Genomic DNA, 19,095 nt, shown 5'->3' with positions numbered 1-19,095 from the left:
ATCAAAATGTGACATTAACCCATCAGTTTGCCCACAGAGGTCTTCTTCAGTGAGGTTTTCTCCTACTGGGTCTGCACCATTTGCATGCCAGAGAGGCAAGAGGTGCGCTGGGTGGGTGGAGCTCCCCCCCCCCACCAACATTTTATACTTGTAAACAAACTATTTGTTCGTATGAGCTCATGTTGTATCAGGTATTTTGATTCATTATGGGAATAAATAATGCTAAATATATTTTAATCTCATTTAGAATTTTATTTACTGGAAGAATATTTTCTGAAGATTTCATATTAGTATTATATGTTACAATAATGCTACATCCTAGTTTGCCTGTTGAGTCTTATTAAATATGACAGATTATGAAACCTGATCAAACCATAATAACTTCCTGCGAGTGGAAAGAATTTTCTCATAACTCCATTTCCACATAGTAAATTATGAGTAGAACATAGAAACTAAATCCTGTCCCCAATGGAACAGATCCGACTTAGTGCCGGCAATGCAGACCAAACTCCTGCTCCGCTTGTACAGAGACCGGATGGCCCCTAATAAAGGGCCCCTGACTCCTGGAGCACCCCCCACAGGGCATCACCAGGGACACGGTCGAATGCCTTCTCCAGGTCCACAAAACACATGTGGACCGGTTGGGAAAACTCCCATGAACCCTCGAGTACCCTGTAGAGGGTATAGAGCTGGTCCAGTGTTCCAATTAAATACATTTATTACAAACAATATTGACCTTAACATAATAAACACAACATTAGTCAGACAAACATCACAGGTAACAAATTAAATACATGGACTTCAATTAAAAACGATTTAATGCTCTTTAAAATCATGTATACCTTTTATTTCTGTAAAATCTTTAGGTAATTTATTCCATTCTTGAGATGATCTGTCAATTACATTTTTTTGTAAAATGTTTGTTTTAACTCAATTTAAAATGAATCTTGTTTCACTAGCATATCGGGTGAAATGATTATGTCTCTAATCAGAATAAAAAAACTTTTCACAGAAGGATTCTGGTCTGCCTGTTAAAATGATTTTCTTTATAAAATGAAGCAAGTTACACTGCAGTTTAACCTTAGGTAGGCCACAATAAACTGTGGTGCATTTCAATAACACTAGCAGAGTATGGACATCTCAATACTAAGCGAGCAGCCTTGTTTTTGGACTACCTGCAGCTTTGAGAACTCTGATTGTTTGCAATCACCACAAGTAATTACAGAATTTAGCTTTTGCATTTTTTTATTATAAAAAGAATGAAAATAATTAGCATTGTCCTGTGGTTTGGTGACGAATCCATCAACCGTTTCGATGTGTGTTCACGCCCCATTAGACCGTTAAAGGTTTTTCCACATTACTTTGCTATTATTGCCAGCGTCTTTTAATTTTTGTTGATAATATAGTTTCTTTTTATGCCTGTTAAATGTAGAGGCTGTGTTCTGTAACTTGCGGTATCTAACAGTGTGATATAGCAGCATCCCTCTCTGACATTAAGGCTCTTATTTCTTTTAGCATGCTTGTCTATAAGATGACAAAAATATCATTGAACACAATTAAAGCAGGTTCTGGGTCAAATTCAGAATAAACATCCTCCCGCTCGAATCGCTAAGATAGTCCTTAGTATTGTTCTCTTTCTATAACCTTTTATAAATAATCTTCTAATCATCTTACTTGGAGGTATGAGTTGAACCACTTAGGATCTGTGCCACCACCACCTACTCGCTGTTCAGGAGGCCAAGGAGGATTTTATGGTCTAATAGAAGGAGCACACAGGTCTAGTAGTGTCAGTGCTGCACTGTCACCAGAATCAGGGGGATCAACACATCATTTGCTTTCACCAGAGAGGTGTTGGTGCTATGATATACCATAGAAGCTCCCAGGACCGTGTTGGAGTGAAAATACAAAAGCATACAGTATGAAGAGGCAGGTTGGAGATGGGGCGTTAATTCTTTACAATCCTACTGTCAAGGGTAGACGATTTTAGGAGGGGCTGGAAAGCTGCTGATCCTGGTTAGCCTGGTCACTGACCACAACAATTAGATGTTTTCTGACTCGTAGTTGGAATGCGCTGAACTTGGGTGTGGCATCGTTCCTGCATCTGATTTGGGAGAGAAACTGGGTGGAGTGTTGCAGATGTCCAGTTTTTAAGGTTTATCAAACTCAAACCTAAAAATAAGAGACAAGACAACTCCCTGTCCTTCTTTCCTTCACTTAGTTTAATGAAGATGAATTCAGTTCAATTTTCTACAAACAAACAAGACAATTATTTACAAATTAACATATTTAACGTTGGGTTTATTCTGGTATTTGTTAATTAAAATCATTTGCAAGATATTTATTTGTTATGAAGATTTTACTAGTGGCCTTTATTCACAGTAATCAAGCAGGAAATGGGCAGAAAGAAAAGGGGGAAGACCTGCAGCAAAGGTCCCAAGGTCAGGGACTGATGGTCTCTATATTAGGGGCTACCTCTAAGCCACGCGCCGACCCACAAAACATATTAATTTCAATCAAACATGACTGTAATACATCAAATCAAGGGGTGAATTCAAATAATTCTTCAACGTTTAGAACAGATCCTTATTCATTATCCATATTTAAAAAAGAATGTGGGCATGAACAAACTCAGAAAATGTTTGAATCTGTTTAAAAACGCTCTTCCTCAGTATAAGAGCTTCTCTTTTAGGAACCTTTGAGATTTTTATCTCACAGTGAACCTGGATTGCTTTAGCAGGTCCTGTCTGATTCCTCCTCCCTCGCCCCTGATTTATTGCCGGCTGCCTGGTATGGAGCGGATCCCGCTGACTGACAGCTGCTCCGCCCCGCCCCCGTCCTCCGCCATCTTGCCTCTCCCTGGCTGCCAGAAGCCGAGCGCGGAAGAGGAAGCGGTTCTGTGCGGGCTCATCAGCGGTTCCGCCTGCGTACGGCTCGTCTCATCCTCCTCCAGCCTCCATCATAAACCCAGCGCTTCTCCGACAGCAAAGACCCGGGGCAGAGATGGCTGCACGGCTACCGGCGTGTGTGGTCGACTGCGGCACAGGGTAAGCTGCTGGAGCCGGGGAACCGAGCGATGAAGCGGGGATCCGGGGGTCATCAGTAGCAGCTGTCGGGGTTCTGTTTACCGAGCGTGAGCTGGACGCTCGGGTTCTGTCTGATATGTAATGAGAGAAAATTGTGCCTAAACATTTGAATTATTGTGATAATATCTGAAACTGCTCTCATTCATTTTCTCAGCAGTTCTCCTGAAACCAAACAGACATAAAGCTGTTGACCTGCGCATGCGCATTGCTACTTCCTATAACAAGCTGTACTTCCTCATTCAGCCTTTTTACTCCATATATGGTTGTAACTCTGCACCAGAACCCGACTATTACACGACTTCTCTAATTTCTCACCTTTACCGGGATGTGAATTTAAATGACAGGCAGCCGGTTCTGGTCCTGGACGTTGGTTCTTCAAACAGAAGATGTTCTGTAACTGGATCCTGCGGCCCAGTTTTCATTGACCTGCATATGTTTGTGCAGCTCTGCAGACAGGATGGTCCACCTGCAAGAGATGGATCCAAGAAACACGAACCTTTCATTCCTTATTGTCTGCATGTGGAGACTCGGTCCCTCCGGTCCAGTTACCCGGGCTAGACTAATTCCCCCCAGTTAATCAGATGGCCTCTAAACGGTCTGGCTCGGTTAGATCTAATGCAATACTGTGCAAAAGTCTTGGTCCATCTCTCGTTTCCTTCCAAACACCCAGGCTTCCTTGTCCTCCTTTAAGGTGGTTCTGATCAGCTTTCTAAAGAACCTTCAATTTTTGTTTTGACTCATTTTCAGTCCATTCCAGCAGAACATAAAGGGTCAACCTAAATTGTGAGTGAAGGTCAGCAGACAGAACATGTGTCCTAAATATATTTACCAGCACTTGATGGAGTTCTTGCCTTAGACTGGGAGGGGGGGGGGGGGTCCAGCATGCTGGGCCCGCAGAAGGTCCGATGTTGGTGTGAGAACTGAGGCCAGCACTTTACAAATAAAATGATGAGCTCACCCATCACTGATCTGCCTCTGAACCATAGTTTTAGTCAGTGAATGAACGACTGTAAGGCTTAAATCAACTTCTAAAAGTGTCATGGCTTCATTCTTCAGCAGAACATTTACCAGGTTTCATCTAATAAACCTTCTGGAATCACCTTGTTGGAGCTAAGTTGCTTCTTTGCTGATTTATGTATAATAGGTTCTGGTTCATCCATTAAAACGATGGAAAAAGCAGCCAAAGCCCAAAGAAAAACCTGCAGAACTATTCATGACCCCTTTGAGAGATTACAGAGAGGAGCAGAACAGCTGCGCTTCCTGGGTTTGATGTAAAATGAGGTCATGTTTGGATGGGATGGATATGAACTGGAATGCTGAAAGACTTGGAGGTGGAGTTCTTCATCGTGAAGATCCATGAAATCTCCATCATGTTTCAGCTTGGCAGCCTTCTCCAGGGAGTCCTTTTAAAGAGATGGTCCAATAAAATGACCTTCTGGAATATGATCTGAGGTTTCTGCTCCGCTAATCTCTCCTGGATTGGTCTCTTTGTTCCACCTACATGTTCCTCTACATCACCTCTCATCAGATAAAGAGATTCAGGTTAAAATCTGTTTTCATTTGCTCCTCCTTGGTGCAGTGGTCACATCTGTAGACTTTGGTTTTTCACCTTGTTATGTTTTGTTGCTATTTGGTTGAGGAAGATCTCCTGAGGTTCTGTGCAGCCTTGGTCCTGTTACAGATGCGGTCCAGACCACTGCAAGGAAAATAGAAAATGCAGAAAGGCCCAAAAACTGAGTACAGAAGTCCAATGCAAGAATTTCAGTCCTAACCTTGGATCTGGGTCCCCACAGCAACCACTTCACTCCTACTCATCAACTTGGCTCCTTAGACCTTGGGTCAATCCTGCAGTCTCTGTCTTCTTAGGAGACACATTAAGAAGGCTAAAGATGGATCTCAGACCCAGCTTCAAGGTATCTGGAGATTAGCTGCTGATGGCCACAGAGCCAGGAAGGGCTGGATGGTTTCAGCAGCTGTCAGTGAGTCAAGCTTCTGGTACCCAGAAGAGGAGAAGTGCACTTCCTGTTGCGTGCTCTAGCGGTTGTGGCTGGTTTTGGGTTCGATCGGGACGTATTTGGGCGACGTCTCTTTGCAGAATTAGGGTTGCATTGCTAGAACCTGGCTTCTCCTGAAGCAGAGAAAATGTGAGACCTTTTAGGTGTTGCAGCTGAAAGGTTGGGTGGAGTTACTTTCTAACACATGGCAGTCAGTCAGTATTTAGGTGTAGGATGACATAAATCAATTGTAAAAACAACTATTGTTATGAAAGAAGCAGCTTCTAGAGTCCTGTACGCTTCCAGAAACATTCCCTGGGTTCTGAGCCCGGTTCTCCCAGCTCCAGCTGACCTTCTCTGCTCGTCTTTGGATGTGCAGAACATTTCCAGCTTGTCCAGGCAGGTTGAGGCAGACATGTCAGGACGTTTCTGTGGAATGTGCAGCTTTGTGCTGTTGTTCCTGATGTTGCACAGCTGTTCACAACCCAGACAGAACCAATCAGTGAAGAAACACCACTCATCATCTTCAAGGCTCTACTACTTTCCTGCTTGGATTTCAGTTTTTTTCTAGTTGTTTTTTGTGGTGATGTGAAGGACATAATTAAATGAAACCATCTGTACCTGCTGCTCTGATCTAGCTTCTTTGGCATCTTGCTGTTTATCTGCAGTGGAGGATAAAACTAAGTTTAGTTTAAATCAAAACGGACCGGGCTGGTGTTCTGTCTAAATCTCTCCACGTTATTTCCTGGCACTGCTTGGTTCTTCTGGTAGGTAGAACTGAAAGGAGCAGAACCCGTCTGGTTGGCGTGTGTCATCCACAGGAAACAACTTGGGAAGCAGAGCTGAACATGTGGTGTTTCTGTTTAATAAGAACTTCAGTTTCAGGTTTAATAAAAGTTCTCTGCTCTGGAGAACATGTCTGTATTAACACAATGCCAGGGCGGGAAGGCCACAGCAACAATCTGAGAAGCAACTCAGAGCTCCATGTCAGACTCTGTAGACCTCAGTTAGCAGGTTAAAGGTTAAAGGTCATGACTGGACAAGTAGGGAAAACACTGAACCAGTCTGGCTGATTGGAAGGGTTGAAGGAGGAAGCCTCTTCTCTCCAAACACAAGATGGTAGCAGGACTTGGGTTAGCAAAGCTGCATCTGGATGAAGGACAAGACGTCTGGGACGATGTCCTCTGGACAGATGAGACCAAAGTGAAGATGTGTGGCCATGAAGCACAGAACCATGTTTGGAGGAAACCAACACAGAATATCAGAACAAACACCTCATACCAACTGTCAAGCATGGTGGTGGAGGGATGATGGTTTGGGATGTTCTACAGCAACAGATCCTGGGCACCTTGTTGTCACTGAGTGGACCATGATCTCCTCTGTAGACCAAATTATTCGAGAGTCAGATGTGACTCCATCTGTCTAACAGCTGAAGCTTGGACCAAACAGGGTCATCAACAGAACCTCGATGTCAAACACAGCAGTAGATCTACAACAGACTAGACAAGAATCAGGATGCTGCAGTGGCCTAGTTCAAGTCCAGAGCTCAACCTGATTGAAATGCTGTGGAGGGACCTTCAGAGAGCTGAGGAGAAACTTCAATGAAGCAACGTTTGAGATGAGTGGACCAGAACATCTCCATAACTGTTGATGACAAACAGACCTTTAGACTGAAAGAGGATTTCTGTTCATTAGAACAAGTTAAATAAAATAAGTAGATTCTAATAATTGTTCTGTTTTTCTAAAGCAACATGAAGAAGTCTTTCATTGACTTCCTGTTTGGTAAGACCCAGAGCTGCTGCTGCTGCCCCCCCCACCCCACCAGACACAGGGATACCATTGGTTAAAGCGATCGGACCAATCAGGGAGAAGAATTGCAGAGTCGGGTTCTTTGTAATGATGGTGGACTCCTTTCTTCTCACAGTTACACCAAACTGGGATACGCAGGAAACACGGAGCCGCAGTTCATCGTTCCATCATGTGAGTAACCGCATCTTCTAGGAAGCCCCCACCATGAAGCCGGTCCTGAATATCACTTCCCGCTTTGTCAGGTATCGCCATCAAAGAGTCGGCCAAGGTGGGAGACCAGGCCCAGCGGAGGATGATGAAGGGGGTGGATGACTTGGATTTCTACATCGGTGACGAAGCAGTCGACAAACCCACCTATTCCACCAAGGTAAGCCGTCATGAATGCAGGTTAAAGCTGAACATCTTGGAAGGTCAGAGGTTGATGTGTTCGTTGGATCCCACTGGGACGTTCAACAGAACCTTTCTCCATGTTCAGCACAACTTGAGGATGGTACCATTATCCACACCAACTATTATTAAGTTTAGAACATTTGACCCATAATGTTTGTCTAGTTCAGCTACTGCTTGGAGCTCTGACAGCTGAGTCCTGGTCGGGTCGGACTCAGGAACCGAACAGGATCATTAGAAGGAAGAAGCTGCTGCTGACCCATTTCCAACCACACAAACAGATGTTGCTGAGTCACTGGTTGCTAGATATGACAGGGTAAACAGAACCTTCTGGTCCAGTTCCTACAGAAGGATTTAGAGCTAGGCTCTAATTGGACAGAGAGCTGTAAACTGGACATGCGGAGATGGAGCTGGGCCCAGAAGTTTCTGAGAGGGACATCATCACAGTCATGAACATTCTGTTGGAAATAAAAACCTGCATGTTTTTAAATGTAAAAGGGAGTCGGGTCCAACTTTCTGTGACCCTTTTTAACTTTGAATGATGGTTCTGCTAGAAAGGATGGCTGAGATCTAAGGTCCAAACAGGACTGGGTTCTTCAGCCAGGATTCTTGTAGACTAGGGGAAGGAATTGATTGATTGATGAGGATCATAGTCAGAGCAGATTTTATTTTAATTGGACTCTGAGAAGTTCTGGTGCATCATCCATAGATTCTAGGATGTTTATCTGACACTGTTCCATGGATCTACTCTTACAGGCTCATCGTAGTGTGCTTAATGGACGGGTTCAGTTCTGGACCTGTAATGTCATCCAGAAATGTGGCATCATGGTATCTGCTCATTTAGGACTTCTCTGAAAGCAGGTCAGGATGTGATCTTCTGAGTTCCTGGCTGTGTGTGGATGTTGATTCCCAATGACCCTGCAGGTCAGTAGGACCAGGTGGTTCTTCGCTGATCGGTCAGAGACCTTCACCTGCAGGTCAGTAGGACCAGGTGGTTCTTCGCTGATCGGTCAGAGACCTTCACCTGCAGGTCAGTAGGACCAGGTGGTTCTTCGCTGATCGGTCAGAGACATTCACCTGTTAAACCATCGTCCAGAACTTTGTTTTGTGAATTGAAGGTGTCTCATCCCTTTAAGGCTTCAGTTGTTTCTTATTTTTGCAAAAATAATTTTATTAATTATTTTTGACTCTGTCGGATCTCCTGAAGACCTTCTAGCAGCGTTCATTGCTCCAACCAGCTGTAGTTCTGTCCTCATTAGAGGACTTCCTGCTGGTATCTTCTTGATCATCAGAATGCTGTTTTAGTATCTGACCTCTCCTGACAACAGTGGCCCATCCGCCATGGAATCGTGGAGGACTGGGACCTGATGGAGCGCTTCATGGAGCAGGTCATCTTCAAGTACCTGAGGGCGGAGCCGGAGGACCACTACTTTCTCCTGGTAAGAGTTCAGGATAATAAAGTCAGCTAAGAGTTAGTAATGTCTTTATTTAACATCTGTCCCCTGACTGTTTCATTTTCCTCTGTGCAAAAGTCTTAAATCACCCCACATGTCTTTCTGGCCCAAATACTCGCACCTCCACCCTTGTGTCCCTGAATTACGCGTTCCAGTTGAAGGGTTCGAGTGCGTAGTGTGACCCAATTCTCCAGAGTGGTCCTTAGCCTCTGTTTCCCTTCCTGTGATCCACACTTATTTATCAAACTGGGAGATTTCTGGACAACTCCAGCAGAGAAACGGAAATGAATCCATCAAAGAACAGAAACAGGACCAGGTTCCATTCTGGATAATTGTCTTGATCATGAATCCACCAAACAGCTGTTAATAGCTTCAGGAACCTGGTGTCTGCCATCAAGAAAATGAGTGATTTGCCCTTTAAGGCTCACAGGTTCTGTGCTTGCATGGAGAAAATCTTGTATGAAGTCAGCTTAAATCTGGAAAAGTAAATTGCCTCGTGTCCAGTTATCCAGACTTAGGATCTTAATCTTCACCTACTTGAACATCTGAACATCTGCTCAGATGTTCACCTACTTGAACATCTGAGCAGAAGGTTTTCAGGTTATTTAGAGGGATGATGGTACATCTCAGATCAGAATCAGCTTTGTTATAATGTGGGATCAGTCCAAGTCTGCCTGGTGTTGTTCTGGAGCTCTGACTGTCAAGAGTTCATCAGAGAAACATCCTGGAGGAAGAAACTGTCTCTGTGGCGGCTGGTTTTAGCAGACAGAGCTCTGTAGCGCCACCTGAAGGTAGAAGCCTAAAAGGTTTGTGTGCAGGGTGTGTGGGGTCTGCAGAGATGTTAGCAGCTCTTTTCCTGACCCTTGACCTGTATAAGTCCTGGATGGAGGGAAGGTCAGCTCTGATTATTCTCTCTGCAGTCCTGATTATTCGTTGCAGTCTGGACCTGTCCTGTTTTGTGGATGATCCAAACCACACTGAGATGGATGAAGACAGGACAGACTGAATGATGGCAGTGTAGAAGATGACCAGCAGGTGGAAGGTTGAACTTCCTGTATCAGTCTCTTCTGGTGAAGCAGTAACTGTGTCTCATGTTTGCAGACGGAGCCTCCTTTGAACACACCAGAGAACCGAGAGTACACAGCTGAGATCATGTTTGAGTCCTTCAACGTCCCGGGGCTTTACATCGCCGTGCAGGTCGCTCTCAGAAATGTTTGGTATGCTCAGAGACATGTTGGTTCCTATGCATGTGTGGGATATTTAAGTGTGTGTGTGTGTGTGTATGCGACGCAGGCTGTGCTGGCCCTCGCAGCCTCATGGACATCCAGACAGGTTGGAGAACGGACGCTGACGGGCACCGTCATCGACAGTGGAGATGGTGTCACTCACGTCATTCCTGTGGTGAGTTCCAGCGTTCCTTCTCCGTCTTTTAGCAAACAGCTGGGCATGGAAGGCTGCAGATGTTTTAGATTTAAAAGTGCAGAGAGGAGGCCTTCTGAGATGGTATCTGTCTGCCCAACATGTAGGAAATCAGACAGGATGAGATGAATGTGTTCCTCTGCAGACTCACAGCAGCAGAGATCCATGACAGTCTCAGAAGGTCCTGTAGTTTGACTTAAAAACAGTGAAGACATGTTTCTGCAGCCCAGGTGGGAATAAAGCAACTCGTACCATTTGGGCTTTAAACCGGTCAGAACAGAAGGACTGAAAATCCTCCAAACTCGTTCATCTAAACTCTGTTTTAGTTCAGCAACAAATGGATCAAACAAGGTGGCGCTATGGAGCCATGAGCCAAAACAGACTCTGGATGTTCCAGGTCTGCACAGAGCAAGCCAAACCAACTAAAACATTTGATTTTAGTGGGTTTGACCCACAATTATTTCAACAATAACTGAACATCCTGAAGATCTGAACCGAAGAGGCTGGAAGCAAAGAGACCAAGCAGAGAAGGTAAGTCTGAGCCCTGAGGACTAAAGAGTGAAAACTGCAGCTGGAAACAACTTCTTTCCTTCACTCAAAGATGGAAACAACTGGCCCACTAAAGACCTCATGAATATGGAGGAGGACGCTTTTGGTTTTCATGCTGTTGAACACTGATGGTAAAGAACCTGCTTGGTGTGTACACACCTGTGATCGTTGGCGCACAGCTGCTCCTCATGGAACTTCTCAAAATAAGATAAAAGTAAAGAATATGATTAGTGAAACTAATTGTGACCTTCAGCTGGTGCACTACTGCCACCTTGTGGTAGCTGCAGCTCATTTATTTTCACCTAAAATTAGTAAAATGACCCACAGATGGACCACATCAGATTGGCTTAGGGACTGGTTAGACTGAACATGTTCCTCATGGGAGGTGAGCAAGGAGGTCAGAGTGAAGTTTGCTACTGAGAAAGTAGACAAAGAACAGAGTTTCTGGAATGATGTTCTTGGGACAGATGAATCTAAACCTAAATTATTTGGACAGCAGACCTGAGGACATGTTTTAGTTAAACCAGATAAAGTATTCCAGAACCTCATAATAACTGTGAAGCATGGAGGCGGCAGTGTCATGTTTTGATGCAGCAGGACCTGTCCAGCTCCCCGTCATAGAATCCACCAAGATGTCCATCAGAGGGTGTTTGAGGAAAATTTGAGAAATCTGTAAAATCTCTGAAGCAGAACTGGACCCTGCAACATGCCAGTAAATCCCCCAAGAACCGGCTGAGGACCGAAGAACGGAAAGTGTGTGGCCTAGTCAAAGCCCAGGTCTCTTTGAGATGCTGTGAGGTCCCTTGAAACGGGCGTTCCTCAGACTGATGTCAGAGATTGTAGATGAAGACAACAAGCTTCTCAAACAAGATATTTCAGACAAACAGGGTAAGACTAGTTGTTTGGGGTTAGGGTGTACTAACTTTTTCCTAAGGTAGAAAACACATTTTTGTTGCTAATATTTGCTGAGTAAATCAAGGTTTATTTTGGTGTTTATGTGAAATGAAATCCTTTTTTACCCAGACATGAATAAGACCTCATATTGTCCGGGTCTCTGTCTCTGTGTCCCAGGCTGAAGGGTATGTGATCGGCAGCTGCATCAAGCACATCCCCATCGCAGGAAGAGACATCACCTACTTCACCCAGCAGCTCCTCAGGGAGAGGGAGGTGGGCATCCCTCCGGAGCAGTCCCTGGAGACGGCCAAGGCGGTGAAGGTGGGGCCTGAGCTACCACTTAGTGTCTGTAAAACATATTCAAATATAAACTCATAGAATCCCATCTTAGTAACCAGCATCGGCCCACTGATGACGGGTTCTGGTGATTAACCGCGAAAAGGAAGGAAATGATTCATGTCTTTTCAAATGTTTTATAGAAACTAACATCTGAAAAGTGTGGTATGTATTTGTATTCAGACCACCTGAGTCAGAACTCTGTAGAACCTACTCTGGCTGCAGGTCTTTTAGGGCTTGTCTCTACCAGCTGTGAATGTCTACGGACTAAAAGGCTTTTAGTTGAGTAGAGGTTCTGATCTACAGCGATGTACGGTTTGACACCAGGTGAGTTTTCTGCTGTTCTTCATGTGGACACCAGATGGCGCTGTTGTTCTTGCTGTGGTTTTAGTTTGAGATGAGGTGGAGCAAACAGCAGCTCAGGTTTAAAAAGCTGAGAGGAAGCTAAACCATGACATGAAATAAACACCAGAGGTCCCAGAAATGTTCCTTCAGTGTCGGGTCCAACACCGGTTTAGATCCAGAGGTCTTCAGCCTAACAGAGGGAGACGACTCGCTCATATCCTGCTTCAGACCATCTCCTCCCCTGCATGGTAAACATCTTGTTATCCATCGCTTCAGGATCCTGAGACAAACAGGACCTGCAGTGTCCTGCAGACTGACGTTAATTCAGCTCGTCTCCTGCAGGAATCAGATGGATGAAACGTCTTCATTCTCCGTCACTTCCTGGTTCATCTCCGTCCTCATAGTTCCTCACGGTTTGTCTGTTTCCCTCACAGGAACGCTTCAGCTACGTGTGTCCGGATCTGGTTAAAGAGTTCAACAAGTACGACACGGACGGCTCCAAGTGGATCAAGCAGTACACCGGCATCAACGCCATCAGCAAGAAGGAGTTCACCATTGATGTGGGCTATGAGCGCTTCCTGGGGCCCGAGATCTTCTTCCACCCAGAGGTCAGTCAGTGTGCTGGAAACATCTATCTGCTGATTATTGGACAATAAACCAGTCTTTCCTGATTCAGTTCTGATCAGGTTCTGATCAGTAAATACATGCATGTAGCAATAATTATTGATCAGCTGTCAGATGCTGTGTATCATTCAGTTATATTCATGTATATGAGGAGAGGACTAAGTTCCTTTTAACAGTACGAAGCCTCCAACAGAACCAGAACCAAGCTTAGTGTAAACAGCTATCTCCTGTAACTGGCTGGGGGCTAAATGGACAGGAAGTAGAGTCAGGTGTACCTTCTATGCTGCATTAGGCAGGCGACCAACAGGAAAACCTGAACAAACCATCAGAACTCTGTGACTCTCTCTCTGTGATTCCTCCTGATCCCAGTTTGCCAACCCGGACTTCACCCAGCCCATCTCAGAGGTTGTGGACGAGGTCATTCAGAACTGTCCGATTGATGTCAGACGTCCTCTCTACAAGGTGACCACAGCCTCACATCTCAGCACAAACAGCTTTCTGTGACTTTTAGTCGTTTAAAACCGATCTTTCAGGTGGCTTTTGTCAGTTCCCCGTAGAACCGCCACCAGATGTTCTGTCCAGTTGCAGGTCTGGAATACTAACGTCTTTCCTTCCTCAGAACGTTGTTTTGTCCGGAGGCTCCACCATGTTCAGGGACTTTGGGCGGCGCCTGCAGAGAGACCTGAAGAGGATGGTGGACGCTCGGTTGAAGCTCAGCGAGGAGCTGAGTGGAGGAAAACTCAAGGTTAGATCCAATGAATCGGTTCTGGTTGATACCTGTAATAGCTGCTTCTGTAGATACTGTAGCTAACAGGAGAACGAGGTTTGATCCTTTCAGATGAGTAACCAACAATCTACTGAGATCTTCTTTATTTTAGCTTAAAGCGAAAGAAGTTTGATCTGTCTTCAGCAGCCCATAGAACCTCCTTCAGCAGACGGTAGAACTTCCTTCAGAAGACGGTAGAACCTCCTTCAGAAGATGGTAGAACCTCCTTCAGAAGATGGTAGAACCTCCTTCAGCAGCCCGTAGAACCTCCTTCAGCAGCCCGTAGAACTTCCTTCAGAAGACGGTAGAACCTCCTTCAGAAGACGGTAGAACCTTCTTCAGAAGACGGTAGAACCTCCTTCAGAAGACGGTAGAACTTCCTTCAGAAGACGGTAGAACTTCCTTCAGAAGACGGTAGAACTTCCTTCAGAAGACGGTAGAACTTCCTTCAGAAGACGGTAGAACTTCCTTCAGAAGACGGTAGAACTTCCTTCAGCAGCCCGTAGAACCTCCTTCAGCAGCCCGTAGAACCTTCTTCAGAAGACGGTAGAACCTTCTTCAGAAGACGGTAGAACCTCCTTCAGAAGACGGTAGAACTTCCTTCAGAAGACGGTAGAACTTCCTTCAGAAGACGGTAGAACTTCCTTCAGAAGACGGTAGAACTTCCTTCAGAAGACGGTAGAACTTCCTTCAGAAGACGGTAGAACTTCCTTCAGCAGCCCGTAGAACCTCCTTCAGCAGCCCGTAGAACCTTCTTCAGAAGACGGTAGAACCTTCTTCAGAAGACGGTAGAACCTCCTTCAGAAGACGGTAGAACCTCCTTCAGAAGACGGTAGAACTTCCTTCAGAAGACGGTAGAACTTCCTTCAGAAGACGGTAGAACTTCCTTCAGAAGACGGTAGAACTTCCTTCAGAAGACGGTAGAACTTCCTTCAGAAGACGGTAGAACTTCCTTCAGCAGCCCGTAGAACCTCCTTCAGCAGACGGTAGAACTTCCTTCAGCAGACGGTAGAACTTCCTTCAGAAGACGGTAGAACTTCCTTCAGAAGACGGTAGAACTTCCTTCAGAAGACGGTAGAACTTCCTTCAGAAGATGGTAGAACCTCCTTCAGCAGCCCGTAGAACCTCCTTCAGCAGACGGTAGAACTTCCTTCAGAAGACGGTAGAACCTTCTTCAGAAGACGGTAGAACCTTCTTCAGAAGACGGTAGAACCTCCTTCAGAAGACGGTAGAACTTCCTTCAGAAGACGGTAGAACCTCATTCAGCAGCCCGTAGAACCTCCTTCAGCAGATGGTAGAACTTCCTTCAGAAGACGGTAGAACCTCCTTCAGAAGACGGTAGAACCTCCTTCAGAAGACGGTAGAACTTACTTCAGAAGACGGTAGAACCTCCTTCAGAAGACGGTAGAACCTCCTTCAGAAGACGGTAGAACTTACTTCAGAAGACGGTAGAACTTCCTTCAGAAGACGGTAGAACTTCCTTCAGAAGACGGTAGAACTTCCTTCAGAAGACGGTAGAACTTCCTTCAGAAGACGGTAGAACTTCCTTCAGCAGCCCGTAGAACCTCCTTCAGCAGACGGTAGAACTTCCTTCAGAAGACGGTAGAACCTCCTTCAGAAGACGGTAGAACCTCCTTCAGAAGACGGTAGAACTTACTTCAGAAGACGGTAGAACTTCCTTCAGAAGACGGTAGAACTTCCTTCAGAAGACGGTAGAACCTCCTTCAGAAGATGGTAGAACCTCCTTCAGCAGCCTGTAGAACCTCCTTCAGCAGACGGTAGAACTTCCTTCAGAAGACGGTAGAACCTCCTTCAGAAGACGGTAGAACTTCCTTCAGAAGACGGTAGAACTTCCTTCAGCAGGAGGTCATGGTTCACTCAGTGACTGCAAAACAAGCCCACTTCATGAGTCCTCCACCACTGGGCTTTCTCCTTGAACCCTTCCAACAGTCAGACTGGTTCAGTGTCATGACCCTTAACCTTTAACCTTCTAACTGAGGCCTGTAGACTCCGATGGAGCTCTTAGGTCTTTGGCCATTTCTCCGAGCTTCACGCTCTGACCTTGGGCTGAATCTGTTGGGATATCCCCTCCTAGGAAGACTGGCAGCTGTCTCAGATGTTTTCGTCTTGGGAATCTTTCTCTCTGATGGACTTCAGATGGGTTGGAGATGACTATCTAACCCTTCCCAGGTTGAAGGGGAGCAACAGTTGCTGCTCTGAGGTCATTGCTGATGCTTTTCCATCTTGGCATTGTGTTAACACACAGCAGGGCTCTATGTGTCATTTCTGAATTGACCTCATTTTAAGATCCAGAAAGAACCAAATATGTTTTCTGTGGAAACCTCATGAAGTTCTGTGTTCTGTTTTTATCACAGGTTTAATCTGAAGTATAATTTCTTTTCAAAAGCTGATGGATGATTTCAGACTCTGTTACTGTTGTTTCAAAAGTTTATATCCTTTATTAAAGTGATTCGGCATCAGCTCAGTCTGGACCTGTGTTCTCTGTTCTGCCCTGCAGCCCAAACCCATCGACGTACAGGTCGTGACCCATCATATGCAGAGATATGCTGTGTGGTTTGGTGGATCAATGCTGGCATCGACTGTAAGTAGTCCAAACACGTCATCAACATGTGCTTATTATTCTGTGACAGCAGAACCCGGTCTGCTTCTATTCCTCACAGTCTCTGAAACTGTTTGGGTCCAGTTGGGACCTTTACCAGCTTCCAGCTGCTCTTTGGTATCTGTAAGGAGACGCTGGGAGGGAAAAGCACAACTGATCCGGTCCTTTATTCAAAGAGCAAAACAAAAAAAGAATCCAGGAAATCTCTTTCTTACATGTGAAGTACCACTCACACAGAACCAGCACCAAACTAAGGAGTGACCGAGTGAAAGGAGCCACCGATGAAGTCTGTTGAGGATCATTATGTCTAGAACCTCCAGAACCGGCCCAGGGATTCTCAGTAACTTTAACCAGACATGTTACGCAAGTGTTTTTATGGACGGAGGCAACCAGGAAGGCCTGCTTTGATATTTGTCCTGATTTTGAATATCTGCATTAAAACGTCCCTAGCAGAACCGTTCTGGTAGATCAATTTTGTCTCTGGGTTGGAAACAAATCTGAGCTAACTTCTGTCAACTTTCACAGTTTCTTTTCTTTCATTTAAAAGCTGAAAGTAGAAATAAACCAGAGCAGGCTGGTTGGATCTAGCTGAAGCGGCTCTAGACTAATATGCTGTAAAGGCTGCTGAGCCCTCAGATGCTGGACATCATAGTGTGTTGTTTCCACCTCATAAAACAGATGATACACCAGAGATATTTATCCAACACCAAGTCACTGTCCTCCATCATTTACTCCTCTGTGATTGGTGAGAGGTAAGGTCAGGGTTCATTGGGGCTGCTGGATGAGAAAACGGATTTATGTCCCTTTAGTTTCAGGTTTCTCACAGACATGTTTGGTTTTCATCATCTGCCTTCATCACATAAATAATAAATGTAATTAATCGGTTTTAAACGTAACCAGACCAGAATACACATCGTTACCATTTTAATTAGATTTGAATGAATATGTTTGTTTGGGAATTTTCTCAGAGCCATAGATGTCGCCCCCTGCTGGTCATGGGCTAGCATCTGTTTTCAGACGGGAGGCTTAATCTTTTCTGTCTGCTGTTTGTGGTCATCAAGGTGTTTTCCTCTACAGGAACCTTATTTAGGATACTAAACGTTATGATTCAGTGATATCAGTTTAAAATAGCTTAAAACTCCTCCTTTCTTTACTTGACAGCGATCTTCTTTAAGGGATTGAAGTCTGTTTCCAGACATTAGGAGAACCCAGAGGATCAGGAGAGTTTCAGCTGAAATCAGTGAAGGAACTTGATCCCCATAAAAACTTAGACTGAGAGGAACTTACAGATAAATATCTTTTATAAGTTTAATATTGAAAACTTTTTGTGTTTATTTTAACTGACATAACGAGAGCTGAAATGTATTTATGTCTTTCTGAACAAACTGAAAACCAGTTTCTACTGAATCCAAACTGGGAACGGTTCGGGGTGTGACGATGTTCTCTCTGTCTTCAGCCTGAGTTCTACCAGGTCTGTCACACCAAAAAGGACTACGAGGAGATCGGACCGAGCATCTGTCGCCACAACCCCGTGTTCGGAGTTATGTCCTAACCCGTGGACCTGGCCGGATTCTGACAGCGAAAGTCGGGTTTCATGAGACCAGACCAAACAGATGCGTTGGGAATTTTATTGTGAAATTTCCTTTTGTTTCTTTTCTGTTTTTCTTCTGAAAAAAGGGAAAACTGTTTGCCAGCCAAACCTGGTTCTGTTGGACCTTCCAGCAACATATTTATGTTAATAGATCAGGACTTCAGGCTCTGTTTTCCGTACATAGAACATATTGTTGTTGAGTTTATTTCCAGCTTCTCATTTCTGCTCCAGCTCATGTCTGTGGACCCGTTTAGAACTTGTTTATATTTCATACTAAAGCTTTTTATGTTTAAGTCTATGATTTTAAGCCGGTACCAGGAAGAACCTGCAGCAGCTTTTATCGCACTGTTTAGTTCTGTCAGTTTGGTTCTGATGTCACCTTTTAAGATGCAGCTCAGAACATTATTGTTGGACAATAATGTTTAAAATAATAAAAATCATATTGTTTAAAGGGTGAATTATGTATTTAATGCCTTGCAACATTCCAATAAAGGCTTCACGTTCTTTCTAAGAGCTTCTGTCTCATTTCAGTTTACAGATACTTTTTGGTTTTATTCTTTCAGAAATTTGATTGATTATTAATCCGTTATGAACCGGATAATTTTTTTTACTCTAACCCTCAGATTTATGACCCGCTGCTCAAATGAAGTCCTTCCTAAACAAGAACCAGCGTATCCAGCAGCTGTTGATTTTCAGGCCAGTTTCTCCCCTGTTCCTCGTGGTTCCTTCAGCGGCACCATGTTTGCACAGAAGCTCACCACAGAACTGGACTTGGTTCCTGAAAGGCTTTGCTCTGATTCCAGGGGAACATGTTGTTCACCGTTCACTGTTCAAAATGCTCCACTTTGTAAACCATCCCAGTAAAAGACAAGGGTTTTGGTTGGAACATGGTGGAACCAGTAAAGGGTGTGAATACTTTTGGGTTTATGAAGTAAACTTCAGCGATAAATCACCATGTTGCCCTGAATCTTTGGGTGGTTCATGGGTGAAGTTCCTTAGGTGTCCAACAGATGTCCCTCTCTTCATCTCCTGCTTCACTTGTCAGAGGTTTAGGGTTTCAGATTCAGATGGACAGACTAATGAATGGCAATTTATTTAGTGATGAAGATATCCTCGGAGCATTTCTTAAGCTTTTCATTTTCATGCAGCAGCAGAGGTGAAAGGTCAGACAGGGAAAAAATGATGCACAGAGCAGCTTTATGTGCCAAATGATGTGCAGACACC

At 44.6% G+C, this 19,095-nt stretch overlaps 1 protein-coding gene across 1 annotated transcript; it reads left to right on the top strand.

Annotated features, from left to right (window-relative positions):
- The first annotated feature begins 2,829 nt into the window (after positions 1 to 2,829).
- LOC124871349 (actin-related protein 3-like) lies at positions 2,830 to 18,382 on the top strand. Its single transcript, XM_047370610.1, has 12 exons — positions 2,830 to 3,044; positions 7,002 to 7,057; positions 7,129 to 7,253; positions 8,602 to 8,712; positions 9,829 to 9,924; positions 10,021 to 10,128; positions 11,767 to 11,910; positions 12,705 to 12,878; positions 13,264 to 13,356; positions 13,514 to 13,639; positions 16,179 to 16,262; positions 17,737 to 18,382. The coding sequence occupies exons 1-12, from the start codon at positions 3,001 to 3,003 to the stop codon at positions 17,830 to 17,832; spliced, it is 1,257 nt and encodes a 418-aa protein (XP_047226566.1). The 5' UTR covers positions 2,830 to 3,000; the 3' UTR covers positions 17,833 to 18,382.
- The last annotated feature ends 713 nt before the right edge of the window (positions 18,383 to 19,095 follow it).

This window comes from Girardinichthys multiradiatus, chromosome 7 (assembly GCF_021462225.1).
Source record: "Girardinichthys multiradiatus isolate DD_20200921_A chromosome 7, DD_fGirMul_XY1, whole genome shotgun sequence".
NCBI lineage: Eukaryota > Metazoa > Chordata > Actinopteri > Cyprinodontiformes > Goodeidae > Girardinichthys > Girardinichthys multiradiatus.
This window is presented reverse-complemented; position numbering and strand designations above follow the sequence as displayed.